Here is a 22,662-nt window from a genome sequence, read left to right on the forward strand (position 1 = left end):
AACCTTTTTGTAGCTGCGGACCGGTCAACGCTTGATATTTTGTCCCGCGGCCCGGCGGGGGGCAGAGGGTAATTCTTTTTTTTGTGTCTTTTTTTTTGTCATGAAAAAGGGAGTTTTTTGGGGGTTGGTGCATTAATTGTAAGTGTATCTTGTGTTTTTTATGTTGATTTAATTAAAAAAAATAATAATAAAAAAATTAAATTATTCTGTGGCCCGGTACGGTGTTTTAAAGTGATTCAATGCTGCGCCGCTGCGTGCGCGCTCCCGCGGCTGTACGTGAGCACGTACGTAGCTGTCAGTAGCAAATGCGGGCGGCGGGTGAAGGATGTGTCCCGTGTCCGCACCGCCGAGCTCGGATGAATTAAACAAAGAAAAAGGTGTCGGGGATGAGTAGCGAAGAGTAGGAGTGAGCAGTTTGCCCGGGTTGGAATGTTTGTACACCCAGCGTGTTCGGAAGAAGTAACGCAGACGTCTGGCTAGCAACCTATGCTAGCTAGCCTAGCTCGCTAAGCACACCATCCGCAGGACGTCAGCGCGTCCACATCCTCGCCGTACTCGGCGGTGCCTTCTCCGGCGTCGCTTTCCTCTCCACCCCAGGGGCTTGGCGGAGTCCGGGGCTGTGGCGGGGCAACGCGTGGACCCGGGCGGACGGATTTGAGTGACAACGCCGGGAGTGGGTGAGTGTGGCTGCAGGAGGGGAGGGGGGTTGTTGAGGCTGCCGTGGACGGGTCGGCGGGCGGGCGGTCATCGTCAGGCGGAGGCCGCGGGGTCGCTGCCCGGCCTGGGCCTGCCCGGCACGTCGGGAGCATGTTGGCAGCTTAATTAGCCGCACTTAAATCGTTGGAGGCCTCCGTGGAGGAGAAGTGTTGTTAGCTCTTAGCACGTAGCCGCCTGGAGGCTGCACGCTTCAGTGATGGCCGTGCATGTTATTGATGCTCCACTCGCACCTGACACGCTCATCTGACCGCCTTAAAGCTATCACGTTGTCCTCCTGCACAGTAGGCTACCATATCCTCAAAAAAGACGAATTAGTCACATCCTTTCTATTTATGTTCCAAGCTTGCGCAAGAGGAAATGCAGACTGACATTTATTGTTACTGCCTGCTGGTGTATTGTTCTTTAGGGTGGTCACATTTGAAAAAAGTAGCTCTCTACCTGCATAATTACAATAGTCCAGTGATACTCCAACTTCTTTCCACCCAGTCTTACCTTAGAAAACACTTGGCTACCTCCATAATGACCAACATTAACTCACAGTAGCATAGTAGGCCTAAATATTTATTAAAGGCCTACTAAAACCCACTACTACCGACCACGCAGTCTGATAGTTTATACATCAATGATGAAATATTAACATTGCAGCACATGCCAATACGGCCTTTTTAGTTGACTAAATTTCAATTTTAAATTTCCCGCGAGTTTCTTGTTAAAAACGTCTCGAAATGATGACGCGTACGCGTGACGTCACTGACTGTCAAGAAATATTAGCGCTGCACCACTTGCGGCTAAAAGTCATCTGCTTTAACCGCATAATTACACAGTATTTTGGACATCTGTGTTGCTGAATCTTTTTCAATGTGTTCATTTAATAATGGAGACTATAAAGAACAATGCTGTTGGTGGAAAGCGGTGGTTTGCAGCTGTCTTTAGCACCGAGACACAGCCGGTGTTTCTTTTTTTGTTGTGAAGCAGAGCGGTCAAGCGAACATGTTTTCTCTACGTCAACCAGCATATTTTTGGATGGGGAAATTGTGATATATATCTTACCGGAGACATCAGTGGATTATTCGTCGTCCTGCAGCAGCTGTCAAAAAAGGCAGCTGTAAGCTTGGCTTCTCTCTGAGACACTGTGTATTCACCGCAGCCATCCGACCTCGAGGTATGTCTTTACAATCTTTACAATCTAATTAAAACAATATTAAAACAATAAGCAGATAATGGATCTTCCAGACATTATCCTAGTAAATGTGTCTAATTACATCTGAAATGCTCACACTGCCGCCGCCCGGTGCCTTCGCTTTTTTTTTTCTAGTCCTTCACTATAAATATCCTAATTCACAAATCTTTCATCCTCGCTCAAATTAATGGGGAAATTGTCTCTTTCTCGGTCCGAATTGCTCTTACTGCTGGTGGCTCCCATTATAAACAATGTGAATATGTGTCGAGCCCTGCAACTTGTGACGTCACGCGCACATACTTTCGGTAAAGGCAAGGCTTTTCTATTAGCGACCAAAAGTTGCGAACTTTATCGTCGATCTTCTCTACTAAATCCTTTCAGCAAAAATATGGCAATATCGCGAAATGATCAAGTATGACACATAGAATGGACCTGCTATTCCTGTTTAAATAAGAAAATCTCTTTTCTGTAGGCCTTTAAAAACAAGACAAAGGCTTTATTTAACAAGTATGTTTAATATTTGTGGCCACTGTTCCATTACTCACAAACATCAACAATGATACTCCCTATTAGGGCTGGGCGACATGGCCTTTTTTAATATCTCTATTTTTTTAGGCCATGTCGCGATACACGATATATATCTCAATATTTTGCCTTAGCCTTGAATGAACACTTGATGCATATAATCACACCAGTATGATGATTCTATGTGTCTCCATTAAAACATACTTGTTTATACTGCATTAAAGGCCTACTGAAATGAGATTTTCTTATTTAAACGGGGATAGCAGGTCCATTCTATGTTTCATACTTGATCATTTCGCGATATTTCCATATTTTTGCTGAAAGGATTTAGTAGAGAACATCGACTATAAAGTTTGCAACTTTTGGTCGCTAATAAAAAAGCCTTGCCTGCGCACCGGATTATAAGGCGCACTGCCGATGAATGGTCGGTCTATTTTCGATCTTTTTTCATATTTTAGGCACACCGGATTATAAGGCTTATTAAAGGAGTTAAATTTTTATTTTTTATTTTAAATTGATAACACTGCCTTGTGGTCGAAATAACATTAAGACCACATGGTGGTCCACATGGCTTTTTGGTCAAAATGTTACGTAGATTATGTTTTACAGACCATCTTCAAGCTGCTTTCTGACCGTAGCTTCATGATGCGCCTTTTTGTAGGCGGTCTTATTTACGTGGCTCACCTTTTCTTCTCCCCGTCATCTTTGTTGTAGCGGTGTAGTGTGCAAGGACGGGAGTGAAAGAGGTGTAAAAAGACGGAGCTAACTGTTTCTCCCGTCATGAGTAATGTTTTTCATAATCCAGTGGTAAAAACTATGGCCGACCCCTACATTATGCCACCGTACATTATGCATACCGTATTTTCCGGACCATAGGGCGCACCGGATTATAAGGCGCACTGCCGATGAATGGTCTATTTTCGATCTTTTTTCACATATTAGGCGCACCGGATTATAGGACACATTAAAGGAGTTATATTTTCATTTTTTTCTGAATTGAAAATACTTCCTAGTGGTCTACATAACATGGAATGGTGGTTCTTTGGTCAAAATGTTGCATAGATTATGTTTTACAGACCATCTTCAAGCTGCTTTCTGACAGTCGCTTCAGGATGTGCTGTTTAGTGGGTGGTCTTATTTACGTGGCTCACTTTCGGCAGCGTCTTCTCCCCGTCATCTTTGTTTTAGCGGTGTAGCGTGCAAGGACGTGAGTGGAAGAAGTGTCAAAAGATCAAGTTAACTGTTTTAATGACATTCAGATTTTACTTACATCAATAACGGAGCAGCATCTCATCCGGAAACAAAAAGTGTTGTTGTCCTGTGAAAAACCGTCCGACCGGAACTCTCTATTAACTAATGTTCCTTGAGGAAATAACGTAAACTCACTACACCGGCGTGTTTTAGCGCTTTCATTACGGGTTAACTGACAGATAAAGGTAAGAACTTTACACTACGTTATATTAGAAATGGCAACAGCGGAGGATGAATGTCTTATAACAAGCAGAACGAGAAAAAGCAGAAGCTTATCGACTACAGTGTCGACATGGACTACAAAGGGGGACTCGCACAATTTTTTTTAGGATTTACGCAGATCCCAAATACAGATCAGCAGGTACCAGAAGGTAAGAAAAGTTGCTTTTGTATGATATTTTGCTAAACAAAACGCCAGATAATGTCTTGCCTTATACACACAGCTTAATAATGCAGTACTTGTATGTTTAATGCGCCGACAATCCATCAAGCGGTGCGACTTCATAGCTTACCAAAGTCGTACTAAAACATTTTGATAGATTTTTGAGCGCTGTGTGTAATGTTCTATATTTTCAATGGAACATATAAAATGTTGGTGTTGTTTACTTGAGTCATATTGCCATCGTAGTGCAGCCTACATATATCTCTTATGTTTTGCTGCCATCTACAAGCTACACTTATCATTACATCATGTACCAAATAAAATTGCTTTGAGGTTGGTAAGCAAAACCAGAATTATTCCGTACATTAGGCACACTGGGTTATAAGCTGCACAGTCAAGTTTTGAGAAAAAAAGAAGGATTTTAAGTGCGCCTTATAGTCCGGAAAATATGATAACCTAAATGTTTACCATCTGTTGTTTACACTAGGCCAGAGGTCAGGAACCTTTTTGGCTGAGAGAGCCATGAATGCCAAATATTTCAAAATGTATTTTTGTGAGAGCCGTATCATATTTTTTAACACTGAATACAACTAAATGCGTGCATTTTTAAGTAAGAACAACATTTTTTGAGTATAATAAGTCTCTTATTCTTTTTAATAAAATTGTTATTCTGAAGCTAACCAATAATCAAATGTCATATCTATTGATCATGTTTTTGTTTGGCCATGTGCTGTTTGTGTTTTGGACTCTTTAAGTTCCTGTTTTTTTTCCACTCCCTTGTCTGGTTTCCTTGGTTACTCATTTTGTCCACCTGTCTTTGGTGGACAAAATGCCCGCTCACCTGCTTCCCGAGCACTAATCAGAGGCAGTATTTATGCTTGTCTTTGCCAGTCAGTCGCTCTGGCGTCAATGTGATCTTTTCTTGCTCTGTGCTGACTTGTTTCATGCCTTGCCATAGTTTCGTGCTTCATGCCAAGTAAGTTTTGTTTGATATATGTTCATAGTCTGTTTATGCGTTAGCTTTCTTCCTTAGCCCAACGTATGCCTCCGATGTGAGCGATTTTTGTTTGTATCTTTTTTTAGTTTAAATTAAGTCATGTTTTTACCTAAATGCCATGTCCCGAGTAGTCCGTCTGCCTTCCTGGGAGAACGACCCCGCAGCAAGCTGCGACCCCCCCATCATGACATAAAATACTTCTTACCATTAATGCGACTTCTTGAACGGGTGCAGTAGGAAACGGATGGATGGATTTAAATGCATGAGAATGTTTTATATTTTGAACATTATTTGTAGCACTGTGAATTCCAGCGGAATTATTCATAATTATCGTGTTAAGCAATGTCAGCTAAGATTTATCTGAGAGCCAGATGCAGTCATCAAAAGAGCCACATCTGGCTCCAGAGCCATAGGTTCCCTACCCCTACCCCATGCAGCCATATTACCCCAGACTCCATTCAGCCATGAACAATAGGAAACAGCTGTATATCAGGTGTACTTCCTTTATTTAGGCAGAATTTTACATACTATCATTACACCTAACATTAATACTATCATTAACTGTATCACAACCAGTTTGAGAGTTTTTTTTCTGAATCGAAGTTTCCTATTGGGTGACAGTTTGGGACTTAAAGCACCACTGAGTTACTTTTCATAACTATTGGGATGTTACATATTATTGGGACAGCGTGGCGCAGTGGGAGAGTGGCTGTGCGCAACCCGAGGGTCCCTGGTTCAAATCCCACCTACTACCAACCTCGTCATGTCCGTTGTGTCCTGAGCAAGACACTTCACCCTTGCTCCTGATGGGTGCTGGTTGGTGCATTGCATGGCAGCTCCCTCCATCAGTGTGTGAATGTGTGTGTGAATGGGTAAATGTGGAAGTAGTGTCAAAGCGCTTTGAGTACCTTGAAGGTAGAAAAGCGCTATACAAGTACAACCCATTTATCATTTATTTATTTATTTACATGGACTTACAACTGGTTGAATGACACCTCTGTCATGGCCCGAGGGGGTCTGTATCGCTCCCGCTGGCACTTAGCAACTTTCAGGAAGGCGGCAGGAACCCTGCCTCACAAAAAACTACAAATGCGCTGACCTGCTTTACAGCATACTTCACTCCCCCTTTCCCCATTTGTTAAAAATACTGAAGTCAATGCTAACGCCTACGCGTCACCAGAAAACAAAAAGAAGAACAATGCCTATGTGCAATTACTGCGATCATGGTCGAAGCTCCAAAACAAGCAAAGAAACAAAGTTTTGTCTGAGGAGACAATTAAAAAAAAAAAAAGGTTACCCAGATAAAAGGACAGTCAGGATCAACATTGGTCTGGGTTTAACTTGCTGGTGTGAGCACTTAACATGCCTCTAAAATCCAGCATGTTGGGTTTGGAGGAAAAAAAATATATTTTCGGGGTCCCAAACATGAAATTTCAAAATAAAAAAATTCCGCCCCTCCCACCAATTTCACATACTGTCACAACAATCGCTGAAGACATTTATAATGCTAAAACTCATGTAAAAGTCTCAAGAACCTATATTTGGAAAACAAACAGGAAGTCGGCCATTTTGGTTTATGTCAAAAACAAGGGTTGTACTTTAACGAACTCCTCCTAGATAGTAGACAGATGGGCGATGATTAATTGCAAAGAAATGTTGTTTACGCCATAAGATGTGGGTGTGGCATGGCGCCTAACTTTGATCTGATGGTTTGCTACAAAACTTTTAACATTTGTAACTGAGCTCCACCAATACAGATCTCCATAAGAATTGATTCTAATGATGATGAAGACACCTTGGAGTTCTAGATGGGTCATTGCCTATTTGTACCTATTCGTGGTTGGGCGGAGTCAGCCATAAAAAAAAATACTTCTCGCCATCAACAGTGAAAATGTCATTATTTTACTTTAATTAATCAGCTCGCCTTCTTAACTAATTTGAGGCTTTAAGGTTGGGAACTAATCATTAATCGATATCAACACCAATATCAACGCCTTGTGGTCTAAAATTGTAACCGTCACAACAGTCACTCGTATCAGTTATGCGATAAGATATCGAATGCAGCTGAGGTAGGTTCCAGCAACCTCAAAAGGGACAAGCGGTAGAAAATGGATGGATGGATATAGATGTTAATCAGTATAGTTAAATTCACACAAATATTACTTTATTGGTGGTAATTATTCCTGAATGTTAATTTATTTAAATTTTATTATTTATTTGATTTCATTGTAAACATGCCATAAGGTGGACCCATAATTATATGCTTTGACATTAACATCACTGGTTTGAAATTTCCCTCATCGAAAAAAAAAAGTATTTTAACAATGTAGTAAAAAATACACAAATAATTAGAAATAATAAAAATTAAGAATGGTTTTAAAAAAGTGTAAATAAAACTACAATTAAAATTAGGACAGAATAAATGTGTGTACGATCAAACTACTACCCGAAAAGTGAATACAAATAAAATAAATACGTAAAACAATAGTAAAAACTACTAATCATAGTAAATCCAATTACAATAGATAAATACAATTAAAAATAGTCGTAATTATTTTCGACACACCACATATATATGTGTATATATGTGTTGGCCCTGCGATGAGGTGGCGACTTGTACAGGGTGTACCCCGCCTTCCGCCCGATTGTAGCTGAGATAGGCGCCAGCGCCCCCCGCGACCCCGAAAGGGAATAAGCGGTAGAAAATGGATGGATGGATGGATGGATATATATATATATATATATATATATATATATATATATATATATGTATGTATGTATGTATGTTTATATATATGTATGTATAGATACATGTGTGTATATATATATATATATATATATATATATATATATATACAGTGCCCTCCATGATTATTGGCACCCCTGGTTGAGATGTGTTAAAAGCCTTAAAATAAATTCAGTGTTTATTGCAGAAGAATACTGTCACACTGAAAATTGTAGGAAAATGTAGCCTTCAACTCAAATGAATTGTAAGAAAATAAAAAAATCCCTGACTAAAAAATAATTATTTTTCATTAAATCACCTGTTCCACAATTATTGGCACCCTTAACAATTCCCAGGAAATAAATATAATTGAAGCATTTCTGTCATTTCTACAGTAGTTTACAAAGTTTACCAGAGTACGTAGGAACATTTAATTAGTAATTCATCACTTCCTGTTTCCCTGGGGTATAAATATGACGTGACACCGAGGCCATTTCTCTTATCCACTCTTAAACATGGGAAAGACAAAGGAACACAGCATACAAGTGAGGCAGATGTGCGTCGACCTTCACAGGTCAGGCAGAGGCTACAAGAAGATTGCCACTCAACTGCAGCTGCCCATATCCACTGTGAGAGGAATAATTAAGAAGTTCAAAACAACTGGAACAGTGGTAAATAAGCCTGGACGAGGACCCAAGTTTATTTTGCCACCACGCACAGTGAGGAGGATGGTAAGAGAAATCAAAAGATCTCCAAAGCTCACTGTTACAGAATTACAACAAATGGTAGCATCCTGGGGTCACAAAGTCTCCAAATCAACCATCAGGCGCTGTCTACACGCCAACAAGCTGTTTGGGAGGCATGCACGGAGAAAACCTTTCCTCACTCACAATCATAAACGCAAGCGTCTGGAGTTCGCCAAACGGTATTGGGGCTTCAACTGGGACCGTGTGCTTTGGTCAGATGAGACCAAGATTGAGCTTTTTGGCAACAAACACTCTAAGTGGGTCTGGCGTACCACGAAAGATGCGCATGCTGAAAAGCACCTCATACCCACTGTGAAGTATGGGGGTGGGTCAGTGATGCTGTGGGGCTGTTTCACTTCCAAAGGCCCTGGGAACCTTGTTAGGGTGCATGGCATCATGAATGCTTTGAAATACCAGGACATTTTAAATCAAAATCTGTTGCCCTCTGCCCGAAAGCTGAAGCTGGGTCGTCACTGGGTCTTTCAGCAAGACAATGACCCTAAACATATGGCCAAATCTACACAGAAATGGTTCACCAGACACAAAATCAAGCTCCTCCCATGGCCATCTCAGTCCCCTGACCTCAACCCCATTGAGAACCTGTGGGGTGAGCTGAAAAGGAGAGTACAGAGGAGAGGACCCAGGTCTCTGGATGATTTAGAGAGATTCTGCAAAGAGGAATGGCTGAAAATCCCTCTTTCTGTCTTTGCCCATCTTGTGAAACATTATAGGAGAAGATTAGGTGCTGTTTTGTTGGCAAAAGGGGGTTGTACAAAATATTAACACCAGGGGTGCTAATAATTGTGACACACATTATTTGATGTCAAATAATTATTTCTTTATGTGGGATTTTTTCCCCACTGAATAAATGCACTTGTATTGTTGTGCCAATAATTATGGAGGGCACTGTATATATATATATATATATATATGTATATATATATATATATATATATATATATATATATATATATGTATGTATGTATATGTATGTGTGTAAGTATGTATATATATATATGTGTATGTATGTATATTTTCTACCGCTTGTCCCGTTCGGGGTGGGGGGTGGGGGGGGGTCGCTGGAGCCTATCTCAGCTGCATTTGGGCGGAAGGCGGGGTACACCCTGGACAAGTCGCCACCTTATCGCAGGGCCAACACAGATAGACAGACAACATTCACACTCACATTCACACACTAGGGCCAATTTAGTGTTGCCAATCAACCTATCCCCAGGGGCATGTCTTTGGCGGTGGGAGGAAGCCCACGCAGTCAAAGGGAGAACATGCTAACTCCATACAGAAAGATCCCAAGCCCGGGATTGAACCCAGGACAACTCAGGACTTTCGTATTGTGAGGCACATGCACTAAACTCTGTTCCACTGTGCTGCCCGTTAAATTTGCATGTGCATAAATATAACGATTCCCAAACGAACTTCTCACAATGGGGAATCGGTTCTCGTCGTTCCCTTTTAAAGAGCCTTTCAAAAGATTCAATCAATCAATCAATGTTTATTTTTATAGCCCTAAATCACAAGTGTCTCAAAGGGCTGCACATACTCGGTACAGAGCCCACATACGGGGACGTCGGAGACAGTGGCTATGATGACTATGAGAAACCTTGGAGAGGACCGCATATGTCGGCAACCCCCCACCCCTAGGGGAGACTGAAAGCAATGGATGTCGAGCAGGTCTAACATGACACTGTGAAAGTCCAGTCCATAGTAGATCCAACATAACGGTGAGAGTCCAGTCCAAAGTTGATCCAATATAGTAGCGAGAGTCCCGTCCATAGTGGAGCCAGCAGGAAACCATCCCAAACGGAGGCGGATCAGCAGCACAGAGATGTCCCCAACCGATGCACAGGCGAGCAGTCCATCCTGGGTCCCGACTCTGGACAGCCAGTACTTCATCCATGGCCACCGGACCTGTTCCCCCCCCCCGCTTCATAAGGGAGAGGGGGGCAGAGGAGAAAAAGAAAAGAAACGGCAGATCGTGTCTAAAAAGGGGGTCTATTTAAAGGCTAGAGTATACAAATGAGTTTTAAGATGAGACTTAAATGCCTCTACTGAGGTACCATCTCGAACTGTTACCGGGAGGGCATTCCAGAGAGAATAGAAAATGCTTTATAGCCCGCAGACTTTTTTTGGGCTCTGGGAATCACTAATAAGCCGGAGTCCTTTGAACGCAGATTTCTTGCCGGGACATATGGTACAATACAATCGGCAAGATAGGATGGCGCTAGACAGTTTAGTATTTTATACGTAACTAATAAAACCTTAAAGTCACATCTTAAGTGCACAGGAAGCCAGTGCAGGTGAGCCAGTATAGGCGTAATATGATCAAACTTTCTTGTTCTTGTCAAAGGTCTAGCAGCCGCATTTTTTACCAACTGTAATCTTTTAATGCTAGACATGGGGAGACCCGAAAATAATATGTTACAGTAATCGAGACGAGACGTAACAAACGCATGTATGATGACCTAAGCGTCGCTGGTGGACAAAATGGAGCGAATTTTAGCGATATTACGGAGATGAAAGAAGGCCGTTTTAGTAACGCTCTTAATGTGTGACTCAAACGAGAGAGTTGGGTCAAACATACTACCCAGATTCTTTACCGCGTCACCCTTGTTTAATTGTTTGGTTGTCAAATGTTAAAGTTGTATTATTAAATAAATGTCTGTGTCTAGCAGGACCGATAATCAGAATTTCCGTTTTCTTGGCGTTGAGTTGCAAATAGTTAGCAGACATCCATTGTTTAATGTCATTAAGACACCCCTCCAGCTGACTACAATCCGGCGTGTTGGTCAACTTTAGGGACATGTAGAGTTGGGTGTCATCAGCATAACAGTGAAATTCAAATTGTTTGCAAATGTATTGTATGTGCTGTTGGTTTGTTTAAGTGTTTATGTTCATGCAATGTGGTTAAAAGCGTTATCTGAATGATGAAAACAGTCAGCAATGACTTCAGCTGACTGGTATGAACATTTGCTCCATGTTTGACTAACCAAAGATTAGTAATTGTTGCAAAATGTTGGATAAGACTTACAACTTTTGGTTTTTTTCTCTTCTAGGAGAGCTCTCATCGGATAATGGCAGAACTTTCAACCTTGTCCCCGTCACCATCCGCATTGAGTGACCCCCACGTGACGACTCCTGTCCCCTCATCCTCGCTGGCAGCCCGCACTCCTGACCTGGCCATGGCAACATCAACACCCAAATGTTTGATTGAAACTACTCCGGCACCGCAGCCGGAGGGCGTGACTTCCGCACCGCTGCCACCTCAGAGTCCCTTGAAGGTCGCTGCTGAAACACCGGTGGGTGCCCTCCCTTGTGTATGTCAGGGGGCGGCGGCGGCACAACATGAGGATGAGGAGGCAAAGACTGGCGCTCATGTTGAGCGTCAGGACCTTCTCTCCAATGAAGCTTCACTCGCAGCTCCGCCGGATTTGTCTTCCAGGGAGCTTACCGCTCAACCGACGTCCCCTTCCACTGACCTTACCCCAGGCCCAAATCTCTACCCTAGTGTGCACGTTACCCACAACCCGCACCCTGGTGGGGATGATGTCGCCCAACCCGCAGACGGAGACGCCACAGTGACCGTAGAGGAGAAACCTCAGAAAGAACAAGCCCCCAAGAGTCCACCTCCACCTTTGTCCCCTAAGCCCCAGAGTCCACCTCCACCTTTGTCCCCTAAGCCCCAGAGTCCACCTCCACCTTTGTCCCCTAAGCCCCAGAGTCCACCTCCACCTTTGTCCCCTAAGCCCCAGAGTCCACCTCCACCTGTGTCCCCTAAGCCCCAGAGTCCACCTCCACCTGTGTCCCCTAAGCCCCAGAGTCCACTTCCCCCTGTGTCCCCTAAGCCCCTGAGTCCACGTCCACCTGTGTCCCCGAAGCCCCAGAGTCCCATTAAAGCACAGCCGCCATGCAGCCCCACCGCCAGGTCCGGGGACCCCAGTCCGACGGTGCCGTTCATCCAAGAGCCAGCCCCTTTCTTCCCGCTGGCCACCTCACGCCCGGCCCCCGACACCCTCAGCTACTTGGAATCAGCCAGCCTGATGTCGGGCACTCTGGAGTCCCTGTCTGGCTTGGGGGAGGATGGGAGCTCGATTGGCTCCGATTCGGAAATCAATGGTTTGGCGGTCAAGCGTACTGACAAGTACGGATTTTTGGGCGGCACTCAGTACAGCGAAAGCGGGTAAGTGATGTTGTCACAGTCACACTGGTTGATTTCTAATACAAAGCCAAAGTCCAGTCTTTCACGCTACAATCGAAATGGTCTGTTCCAAGGTAAAACTGTGGCAATCATAAAACCTTCAACATAGGGGTGTCAAAAAAAATAAATTTTTTAATAAATTTGGATTCTTATTTGTAACGATTCTTAATTGATTAAAAAAAAAATTGAATCAATTTTCTTTTATTTTTTTCTCCCAAAATCTGTCCTGTCCAGCCACTTTAGTACATGTTTGGGTAGAATTTTATTCAACAAGACCAGTTTTCTTTGAAGTAATATATACATTAATCAGAGACGTTTAATCTATTTTATGGAGGAATGTAGGTAATCATAGAACTAGCACCCGATGTTACAAAAAAAAAGTGTTGATTTTTGTTTAGGAATCGTTTTGGATTGAGAAGTGATTCCAAATCGAATCGTTACCCCTAAGAATCAAATTGAATCGACTGTGTTGCCCAAATGATTCACAGTTCTACTTCACACTTGTATTATTAATCCAACAGACAATTTTTTCAATAAACTTTTTAACATTCTTGGCACTTTGTGTATAAAGAATAAGTAAAGGTCTGGTAATAGGACAAAAACTACACAATAGATAATTTAGATCCAGACAAACATGGTGAAGAATGCAGAGAGGAAGTACCAAAACTATTAGATTGTACCCAAATTGTACTTTGCAACCAGTACAAATAAGGTGTGTGACACTTTTGTCGCTAAGCTATGTTCTAGTAATTTCCAGTTCTAGGGTTATTGTCACACGTTTTCTCTTTGACATCACTGGTAACTCTTGATCCTTATTTTGACTAAAAAATATCAATCTCGACTGATAATAAACACTTTTATTGTAATAGAGTTTTGAGCCATCTCACCCAGCCCTATTTTAAACAAAGAATAAGTGAAGGTCTAGTAATAAGACAAAAACAACACAATATCTAAGTTTGATGTTAACAAATATGGTGAAGAATGCAGAAAGAAAGTCCCACAACTATTGTATTGTAACCTAATTGTACTTAGCAACCAGGACAAAAATCACATATGACATTTTTGTTGCTAAGCTATGTTGCAGTAACTTCCAGTTCTATGGTTATCATCATGCTTTTTTTCTTGAACTAACGTCCACAAAGAGCCAACGGAAAACAAAAACATTAATGGAGTAATTCAATTATTTTGGTGTCCAAAGTGTGGCCTGTAACATGGGTGGCCCGATACAACACTTCCACTTTTGTTTTAAAGTAATTGAAATATATTCGATATTGGAGCCTGTTTTCATACAATATCAGCAGGAATCATTTATACATTATTTTGTAGTGTGGAATGTTAGAAAATGTTTAATTCTGTGAAATGAGACAAGCCAAGAAGGATGGTAGCTTTGAAAAATGCTAACCTATTTATTATTAACCGTCCAGAATGGATTTATGATGTCTTTAAGTTTAAGTGGATTGGTAATTGTTTTGGGTCAAACATATTGGCCAGCACTGTGGAAAAGGGGTTAGTGCATGTGCCTCACAATATGAAGGTCCTGAGTAGTCAGGATCTTTCTGTGTGGAGTTTGCATGTTCTTCCTGTGACTGCGTGGGTTCCATCCGGGTACTCTGGCTTCTTCCCCCACCTCCAAAGACATGCATCATGGGATAATTTGATTGGTAACACTAAATTGGCCCTAGTGTGTGATTGTCAGGGTGAATGTTGTCTGTCTGTCTGTGTTGGCCTTGTGATGAGATGGCGACTTGTCCAGGGTGTATCCCGCTTCCGCTCGAATCCAGCTGAGATAGGCTCCAGCACCCCCCGCGACCCCGAAAGGGACAAGCGGTAGAAAAATGGATGGATGGATATTTAATTATACTAAAATTGCAAATTATTCAATTATTAACATTTTACAACATCAAACAATCATCTTTTGTTTTAAATATTAATCCAATCATCCTACTCCAAAGCCATTGAATATTATCAGTGTCTTCTTTACATTTCAGGTTCTTGTGTGGAGTTTACATGTTCTTCTGTGCGTGCGTGGATTTTCTCTGGTTTCTTTCTCCCCCTTTCCAAAAACATGCATGTTAATTGAACACTTTTGTCCGTAACCGGGATAGTGATCATTTTTTTGTTTTTGTATAAATGTGCCCTGTGATTGGCCATAGTCAGCTAGATAGGCTCTAGCTTACCCGTGATCCTCATGAGAACAAGCAGTATAGAAGATGGATCTATGGGATGCAGATTAATTATTCTGTTTGTCCTCACTTTACCTCTCTATCTCTTTTTTTCCTTTCTGCTTTAAACGTTTCTGACCCCCCCTGCGTGCTTCCTTTGGTGTGACTCACATGCTGCTGAGCGTTTGTGACTAAACATGCACTGACCGTGTGTTCGCTCCACTCTGTTAATAATAACACAAATTTACTCTAGTTGCCTTCACTACTAGGGTTGTCACGGTACAAGAATTTCAGTAGTATATGAATTTTGACGATTTTCGTTACCACTATAAAATTACAAAAATGTGTTTTTAAAGTGAGTGACTTGCGTGCATTGTACATTGTCACAGTGAAAAAGAAATTCGGATTGAAGTGGCCCGGCAGAGAGAGATGAAATGGCTGGAAATGTTCAACAACTGGGATAAGTGGATCAAACATCGCTTCCAGAAGGTACACGGATGTCATTGTTTGAGTCTTCACACCACAGCGGCCGTTTTCAGAGTAAAAAGTGGGACAATAACAGGTGTCGTCATTGCCTCTGTTGCAGGTGAAGTTGCGCTGCAGGAAAGGTATTCCGTCATCTCTCCGCTCCAAAGCGTGGCAGCTGCTGTCCAACAGCCAGGAGCTGCTGGATGCCAACATCGGCAAGTTCGAGGTACACAAGCTAACGTGTTTTCTTTTTTGCTTGTCTTCGAGAAATACAGTGAAACTCGCTTAAGTCCAGGGATGGGTACCACATTTGGTACTTCTATTCCGTTGGTACTACCGGTTATCGATTCACGTAAAATCAAACCGTGCCTAATTCCGATACTTTGGCACATGACATCTGGTTACAGACTAAACACTGGCTCACGTAAACAATCACTCAGGCACCACTCAGGGCGGACTCATATAACTAATGTTGCAAACTTTCAACAACAACAACAAAGCATGTCAGCTTGACCTAAAGTAAACCTCCACTCTAAAATGTGCTAGCTTGATGTTAATTTACATTGGATTTACAATACACAAGATATTATTAGCATTAGGGATTTTACATGGCTCTTTTATTGCACTTCTTTTTTTTTTTTTTATAACAGTAATTTTTAGAATGTGTCGTGGGCCATTGAAAAAAAACAACTGTGGGCTGTAAGCGGCTTCTGAGCCACACTGTGGACACCCGTGTCATATAGGATTGCTAAAATAAATACCATTTTAACTTATTATACAGCAATATAGACAAGCAAAATGTGTTGTGTTTTTCTGGTCATGTTTTCTTTGCAGAGAACAATTACAACTGCAGCCAATTAATAAATAATCATAAGGCGGCCACACCCACCGAGCTGTTTGAATGACAAATTAGGAGTGGATAGTGCCCTGCCCTCAGGCGTGCCGCTGACAGGAACAGGAAGTCGTGACAGATGAAATGGCAACAGCATTTTGATGCACATGACTTTTTCGCTGCTCTGTATTAAATATACAGTAACACGCAGGCCAGAAAGACAAACAACCCCACCTGCTTGTAAATGTGCGGTTTTGTATAGAACTGGGAATAGGCTAATGGCCACTGTGTGCAAGTCAAAGTGGAAGTCCTGCAAAGGGAAGTTGTCACTTCGGCGTGGCTGGAGAGGCACAGGAAGTTTTAGTAAGCTTCTTATCAGGACATGTAATCCTGCCTGTCAGTTCTCTCAGCAGGGTGGCACACTTCTGCTCAGCATCAATTTCCTATTTGGCTTTTGAACTTGGCGCTTTTCTTTCCCCCCTGCAGGAGCTGGAGAGGGAGCCAGGAGAGGCCAAGTGGTTGGACATCATTGAGAAGGATCTTCACAGGCAGTTCCCCTTCCACGAGATGTTTGCTGCACGCGGGGGTCATGGGTCAGAACCAACCTTGAAACGATTTTAAGCGATTAAACTTTTAGGCTCATGTTAGCGGTTTGAAAAGCTCTTTGTGCTCAGTCATAAATTATTAATTATTGATGGCTCTGTCTGCAGACAACAGGATCTGTACCGCATCCTGAAGGCTTACACCATCTACAGGCCTGACGAGGGCTACTGCCAGGCGCAGGCTCCCGTGGCTGCTGTCCTCCTCATGCACATGCCTGCAGAGGTGGGGACCCACCGCCAAACACTCAGAATTAGAAACATTGGTACAATATTACAATCTTGGAATTGCACTTCGTCCAGGGTTTTTAACAGATACAGTGGGGCAAAAAAGTATTTAGTCAGCCACCGATTGTGCAAGTTCTTCCACTTAAAATGATGACAGAGGTCTGTAATTTTCATCATAGTTACACTTCAACTGTGAGAGACAGAATGTGAAAAAAAAGTCCAGGAATTCACATTGTAGGAATTTTTAATAATTTATTTGTAAATTATGGTGGAAAATAAGTATTTGGTCAACCATTCAAAGCTCTCACTGATGGAAAGAGGTTTTGGCTCAAAATCTCACGATACATTGCCCCATTCATTCTTTCCTTAACACGGATCAATCGTCCTGTCCCTTTAGCAGAAAAACAGCCCCAAAGCATGATGTTTCCACCCCTATGCTTCACAGTAGGTATGGTGTTCTTGGGATGCAACTCAGTATTCTTCTTCCTCCAAACACGACGAGTTGAGTTTATACCAAAAAGTTCTATTTTGGTTTTATCTGACCACATGACATTCTCCCAATCCTCTGCTGTATTATCCATGTACCCATTTTGGTATAAACTCAACTCGTCGTGTTTGGAGGAAGAAGAATACTAAGTTGCATCCCGAGAACTCCATACCTACTGTGAAGCATGGGGGTGGAAACATCATGCTTTGGGGCTGTTTTTTTGCTAAGGGGACAGGACGATTGATCCGTGTTAAGGAAAGAATGAATGGGGCCATGTATCGTGAGATTTTGAGCCAAAACCTCCTTCCATCAGTGAGAGCTTTGAATGGTTGACCAAATACTTATTTTCCACCATAATTTACAAATCAATTCTTTAAAATTCCTGCAACGTGAATTCCTGGATTTTTTTCACATTCTGTCTCTCACAGTTGAAGTGTACCTATGATGAAAATTACAGGCCTCTGTCATCATTTTAAGTGGGAGAACTTGCAAAATCGGTGGCTGACTAAATACTTTTTTGCCAAACTGTATGATGTCACCTTGTAATTTGCAAATTCAGCAATGATGCATTTTGAAAATGCTGAAAAAAAAAAAATTCAAAACATGCATTTAAAAACAAATCTGTTTTTAGTCGGGATGGTACTGAATCTGGTACTTTTCTGGCAACGACCAAATCCCGCCAGTCCTACCGGTCACCAATTCACGTAGAATCCGTGTGACGTCGTACACTGTTGCGGACTCAGCCGGTATACTGTACTTCGACACTTGGCGATCACTCCAGCAGCACTGGGAGTGGACTCAGCCAAACTACCTCTGTGTAATATTGCAATTTTCAATGCCAACAAAGAAACTGACTCCAAAAAATGCTCCAACATAAGTAAAGTAAGGGTCCACTTTTGAAAACATGCAAGCTAGATGCTAATATGCATTGGCTTTTCTATTACCATGCTACTGATTAGGAACTCGTAAGAACAATACATGTACTTACAGTATTAACACTTTGTAGGTCGTAACAAAAGATTAGACAGCAAAGACTGAACTGACTGGCCAACACATCATTAATCATAAACTACTGCCATTCAACGTCTTGATCTTGAACCTGTAATTGAGACTCAGAAATGTTTTAATAAAAAAAATATAGTAACTGCAGAACAGTTATCATGATCAGCTCATTTTTAAATGTTACAATAAAAAATACATTTTCTTATCAGAAACAATATTTCTTAACCAACACAAAAGTACAGAAAATTGGTACCGTTGAGAACCGGTATTGATTCCAAGGTACCGGGAATTTGTTCAGATTTGTACCGTACTGGTTCAATGTGAACAGTACCTATCCCAAGTTATTAGTAATCAGTATTAACATATATATATATTTTTTAGATTATATAATTTAGTTCTATTTTTCAAATGTTGCTGCTTACTGTACAGTGTAACACAGGCTGCACTTTGAGAATTTTTCAAGTTTTTATAGAATGCTCCAATTTTTTTAGTGACTTTTTCTTTATTAAAAACAAGCCACAGCAAATCTAGCATCTTTTCTTGGTGTTGTTGGGCACCGTACTCGTGTTTGGCGACTCTTGACTTCTGTAACTCGATGTCCACAATGAACAGCGAAGGCTGCAGCAAACCTCTACTGTCCCAAAACTCTCACTGATGGCATTTTTCTCTTCTTGAAAGAGTGCAACTGTCCTCTTAATATTTGCACATTCCACATTTTGGGATATGTTAAAGTATGTCCACATAGCAGACATGCTGCCTCTGCTCCAGACAATTGCGTGTGTCTTGCTTACTTCATCAAAACATCCTTTTACGGTGATCAAAGTCTTTCGGCCTAAGGCTATTTTTGGGCCTGTTTTTTTCAATAGCTGAATTTTTGGAGCATCACTATTCAATAGTGCGTAAACAATAGGCTATAAATATATCTATTCATGCAATGTAATATATTCCTTAAAAACATGTTTTCCTTGCAAATAGACAACAAATATTTAAGGTGTGGCATATTTTATTTTGCCACGATCGGTTGCACGTAGGAGAAACACTGGCATCGTACTGAGAGCTGTCTCTAATTTTTGGTTAATTTAAGCACAGTTGGTCAACATGTGAATCATCACATGACAGCTTTATCTATAAGGGAACATATTTATAAAGAACGATAAGTTTTTGCTTCAAGATTATTCTCAAACTCTTGTGATCTACAGCAAGCCTTCTGGTGCCTCGTCCAGATTTGCGAGAAGTACCTTCCGGGCTACTACAGTGCCGGGCTGGTGAGGCGATTCACAACACGTTGATTTACCTGACCCCCAAGTTCGCCCTCTGAATTTTACCCATCGGGTGTTCCAGGAGGCCATCCAGCTGGATGGCGAGATCTTCTTCTCGCTGCTGCGCCGCACGTGTCCCATGGCCTACCGCCACCTCAAGAAGTTCAAGATTGACCCCATCCTCTACATGACCGAGTGGTTTATGTGCATCTTCTCGCGCACGCTGCCGTGGGCGTGTGTACTGCGCGTTTGGGACATGTTCTTCTGTGAAGGTATGTCTTCTTAGAGTCTCGTGGAACGGTTGTTCTGCTTGGTGTAAATTGGGCTAGATAAAGTGTTTCTGTCACTTTTGTGCACTAAAAAGTAGAGATCGACCGATATGTTTTTTTTTAGGCTCGATACTGTTTATCAGTGGTCAAGACGATATTTGGAGCTGACATCCATTTACAGTAAAAGTTATTTAGAAATGAATAGTAAACAGCTGGACACGGCTTTTGTAGGAAACGTCAGACCAGTAGCGACAATGTTTTATCCGGCGCTAATGTTTTGGTTTATTTAGCAGCAAAAACATCAGTGGATTTCACAAACACTTTTATTACATGTCTCCAAGAGTAGCATTAACATTTGCATTTCAAAATATGGAAAATCTCCAAAGAAAATTGTTTAAAATGTTGGATTTCTCACATCTACTCAGTTTTATACCAGATTATTGATTTAATACATTGTAAGGTTTCCTTGTGAGGAACCCTGAAATATTGCAAAAATTTTAATTAAAAAAATTCTGGACATCTTCAAGAGGCATTTTTCAAGCTGGCTGACATTTCTTTCTGGATGTTACAGAAAGTATGAGAGTGTGTGAGCTGCTGCCTGCTTATCTTAAATTGTGTAATAACTTTCATTTTTGTAAAGATATTTACACAAACTCTCAATTTTTGGCAAATATATCTTTTTTATCGTCTTCATGTCCGTCCATCTCTACTAACGTTATTTGATTACGGACGGAGGCTTGTTGCGCGACTTGATCAAAGCTGTAGCAAAAACAATGGGACAGGGAAAAGGCCAAGAAAGAAGGACACAAAAAGGATTTCCCCGCAAAAATTGGAGTTTTTGTCAAGTAAGCACAAGAGACGTAATGCTGGCGACCAGCACTGCGGGAGGGAGAGAAAGGGGGCGTGGCCACATGAGCGTTGCTGTGAATAGCTCAACTAAATACCCTGTCCAGTATTAAAAAACATACTTGTGGAGCATTATTGACAATGAGAGTGATTTATATTCATATGTATATATTTATTAATTTTTTTAATTAACTTTTTTTAAGCATGGCAAAAGGGCTGGTGCTTGACCAGTGTTTATTACTATCCACTTCACTATTTATAAATGTATTTAATATTTTAATGCCGCTATCATATGTGTATATATTGTATCTGCTGATGTAGTTCTGTTGTAGTTTGTACTTTGAGCTGACTAGAGCCTGTTCCTGCAGGCGTGAAGATCGTGTTCCGCGTGGGCCTGGTGCTGCTCAAACAGATGCTGGGCTCCGTGGACAAATTGCGGGAGCTGCAAGGGATGTACGAGACCATGGAGCGTCTGAGGAGCATCTCCCCTGACACCATCAGGGAGGACACTCTGGTCCAGGAGGTGCGTGATGGATTAAGTCAGGGGTGTCCTAAGTGAGGCCTGAGGGCCATTTGCGGCCTGCAGCACATTTTAAAAATGCTATTAACAAAAAAAGAATTCAAGAAAATTTAAAAAAAAAAAAGAGAAATAAGAGTGAACTGGTGTACTGTTACGAAATAATTTTACCATGTCAACTTTAATTACACAAAGCTGCCATGTAGATTGTATTTTTCTTTAAAGCAGTTTTTGTCTTTACTTCAGATCAAATATTGCACTTTGAAATATTGGCATATGAAAAACAGTTTTCTTTAACAAAAATGGCATGAAAAAAATAATCTTATAATCAACGGAGAGTTCTGAAGTTAATCTAGAGACTTAAGTGTAAAAAGTAAAAAAAAAAAAGTGACTTATTTTTACCAATTTTTTGAGTAGGACCTTTAGGATCCTCAATAATTTTAGGAGGATTTTATTCTTAAAAACTGCCATTGCTACAAAACAAAATTCTAATTGATGCTTTGAAATAGTCACCTATTTAAGGCTCAAGTTAAGTCAAGTTTGAAATTTTGGGGAGAAAAATGTTGTATATTTCTTTTTAAATTTAAAAAAAAAAACAGGATTGAAAAAAAAATTGCATATAACATTTTTGTAACTTTATATCGACACACAGACCTGACGATGATGTAGCATTTTCAGCGTTTAATAATAATAAAAAATATATAAGACTTGTCCAGGGTGTACCCCGCCTTCTGCCCGAGAGTACCCCCCGTGACCCCAAAAGGGACAAGCAATAGAAAATGGATGGATGTATATATATATTTATTAATTTATGCCTTATTTTTATGACTGAGACCCTTCCTTGTACCCAGGACCAAACCTGAGGGGAGCCCTAAAGATTACATTTTCCTGTATGCTTTAATTTTTCAGTGTGCGGCGCTCAGTGGAAAAAGTTTGGACACCCCTGAACTAAGGTTGTCCCGATACCAATATTTTGGTACTGGTACCAAAATGTATTTCGATACTTTTCCAAACAAAGGGGACCACAAAACATTACATTATTAGTTTTATTTGAACAAGAAATCTTATGGTACATTAAACATATGTTTCTTATTGCAATCGAAGAACAATGTTTTCCAAAACAATGAACATACAAGACAACTTGTCTTTCAGTAGTGAGTAAGCCAACAAGGCTCCCAATTTATCTGCTGACGTATGCAGTAACATATTGTGTCATTTCTCATTGTATTATTTTGTCAAAATTAAAAAGGACAAGCT

General features: G+C 41.2%; 1 protein-coding gene across 3 annotated transcripts in view; it reads left to right on the forward strand.

The window, feature by feature from the left end:
- The first annotated feature begins 271 nt into the window (after positions 1-271).
- LOC133555996 (TBC1 domain family member 10B-like) overlaps positions 272-22,662 on the forward strand; it is a 25,629-nt gene continuing 3,238 nt past the window's right edge. The window contains exons 1-9 of one of the 3 annotated variants that reach the window (XM_061905544.1): positions 272-677; positions 11,595-12,718; positions 15,288-15,387; positions 15,485-15,592; positions 16,685-16,791; positions 16,909-17,023; positions 19,714-19,779; positions 19,856-20,045; positions 21,257-21,411. In XM_061905544.1, the coding sequence (XP_061761528.1) occupies positions 11,613-12,718; positions 15,288-15,387; positions 15,485-15,592; positions 16,685-16,791; positions 16,909-17,023; positions 19,714-19,779; positions 19,856-20,045; positions 21,257-21,411 (1,947 nt within the window). In that variant the 5' untranslated portion in view covers positions 272-677; positions 11,595-11,612. Of the gene's footprint in view, positions 678-732; positions 1,880-2,785; positions 4,045-11,594; positions 12,719-15,287; positions 15,388-15,484; positions 15,593-16,684; positions 16,792-16,908; positions 17,024-19,713; positions 19,780-19,855; positions 20,046-21,256; positions 21,412-22,662 lie in introns of those variants that run through there. The other 2 variants (XM_061905546.1, XM_061905545.1) reach the window with 2 other exon arrangements.

Source organism: Nerophis ophidion, linkage group LG07, assembly GCF_033978795.1.
Source record: "Nerophis ophidion isolate RoL-2023_Sa linkage group LG07, RoL_Noph_v1.0, whole genome shotgun sequence".
Classification (NCBI taxonomy): Eukaryota; Metazoa; Chordata; class Actinopteri; order Syngnathiformes; family Syngnathidae; genus Nerophis; species Nerophis ophidion.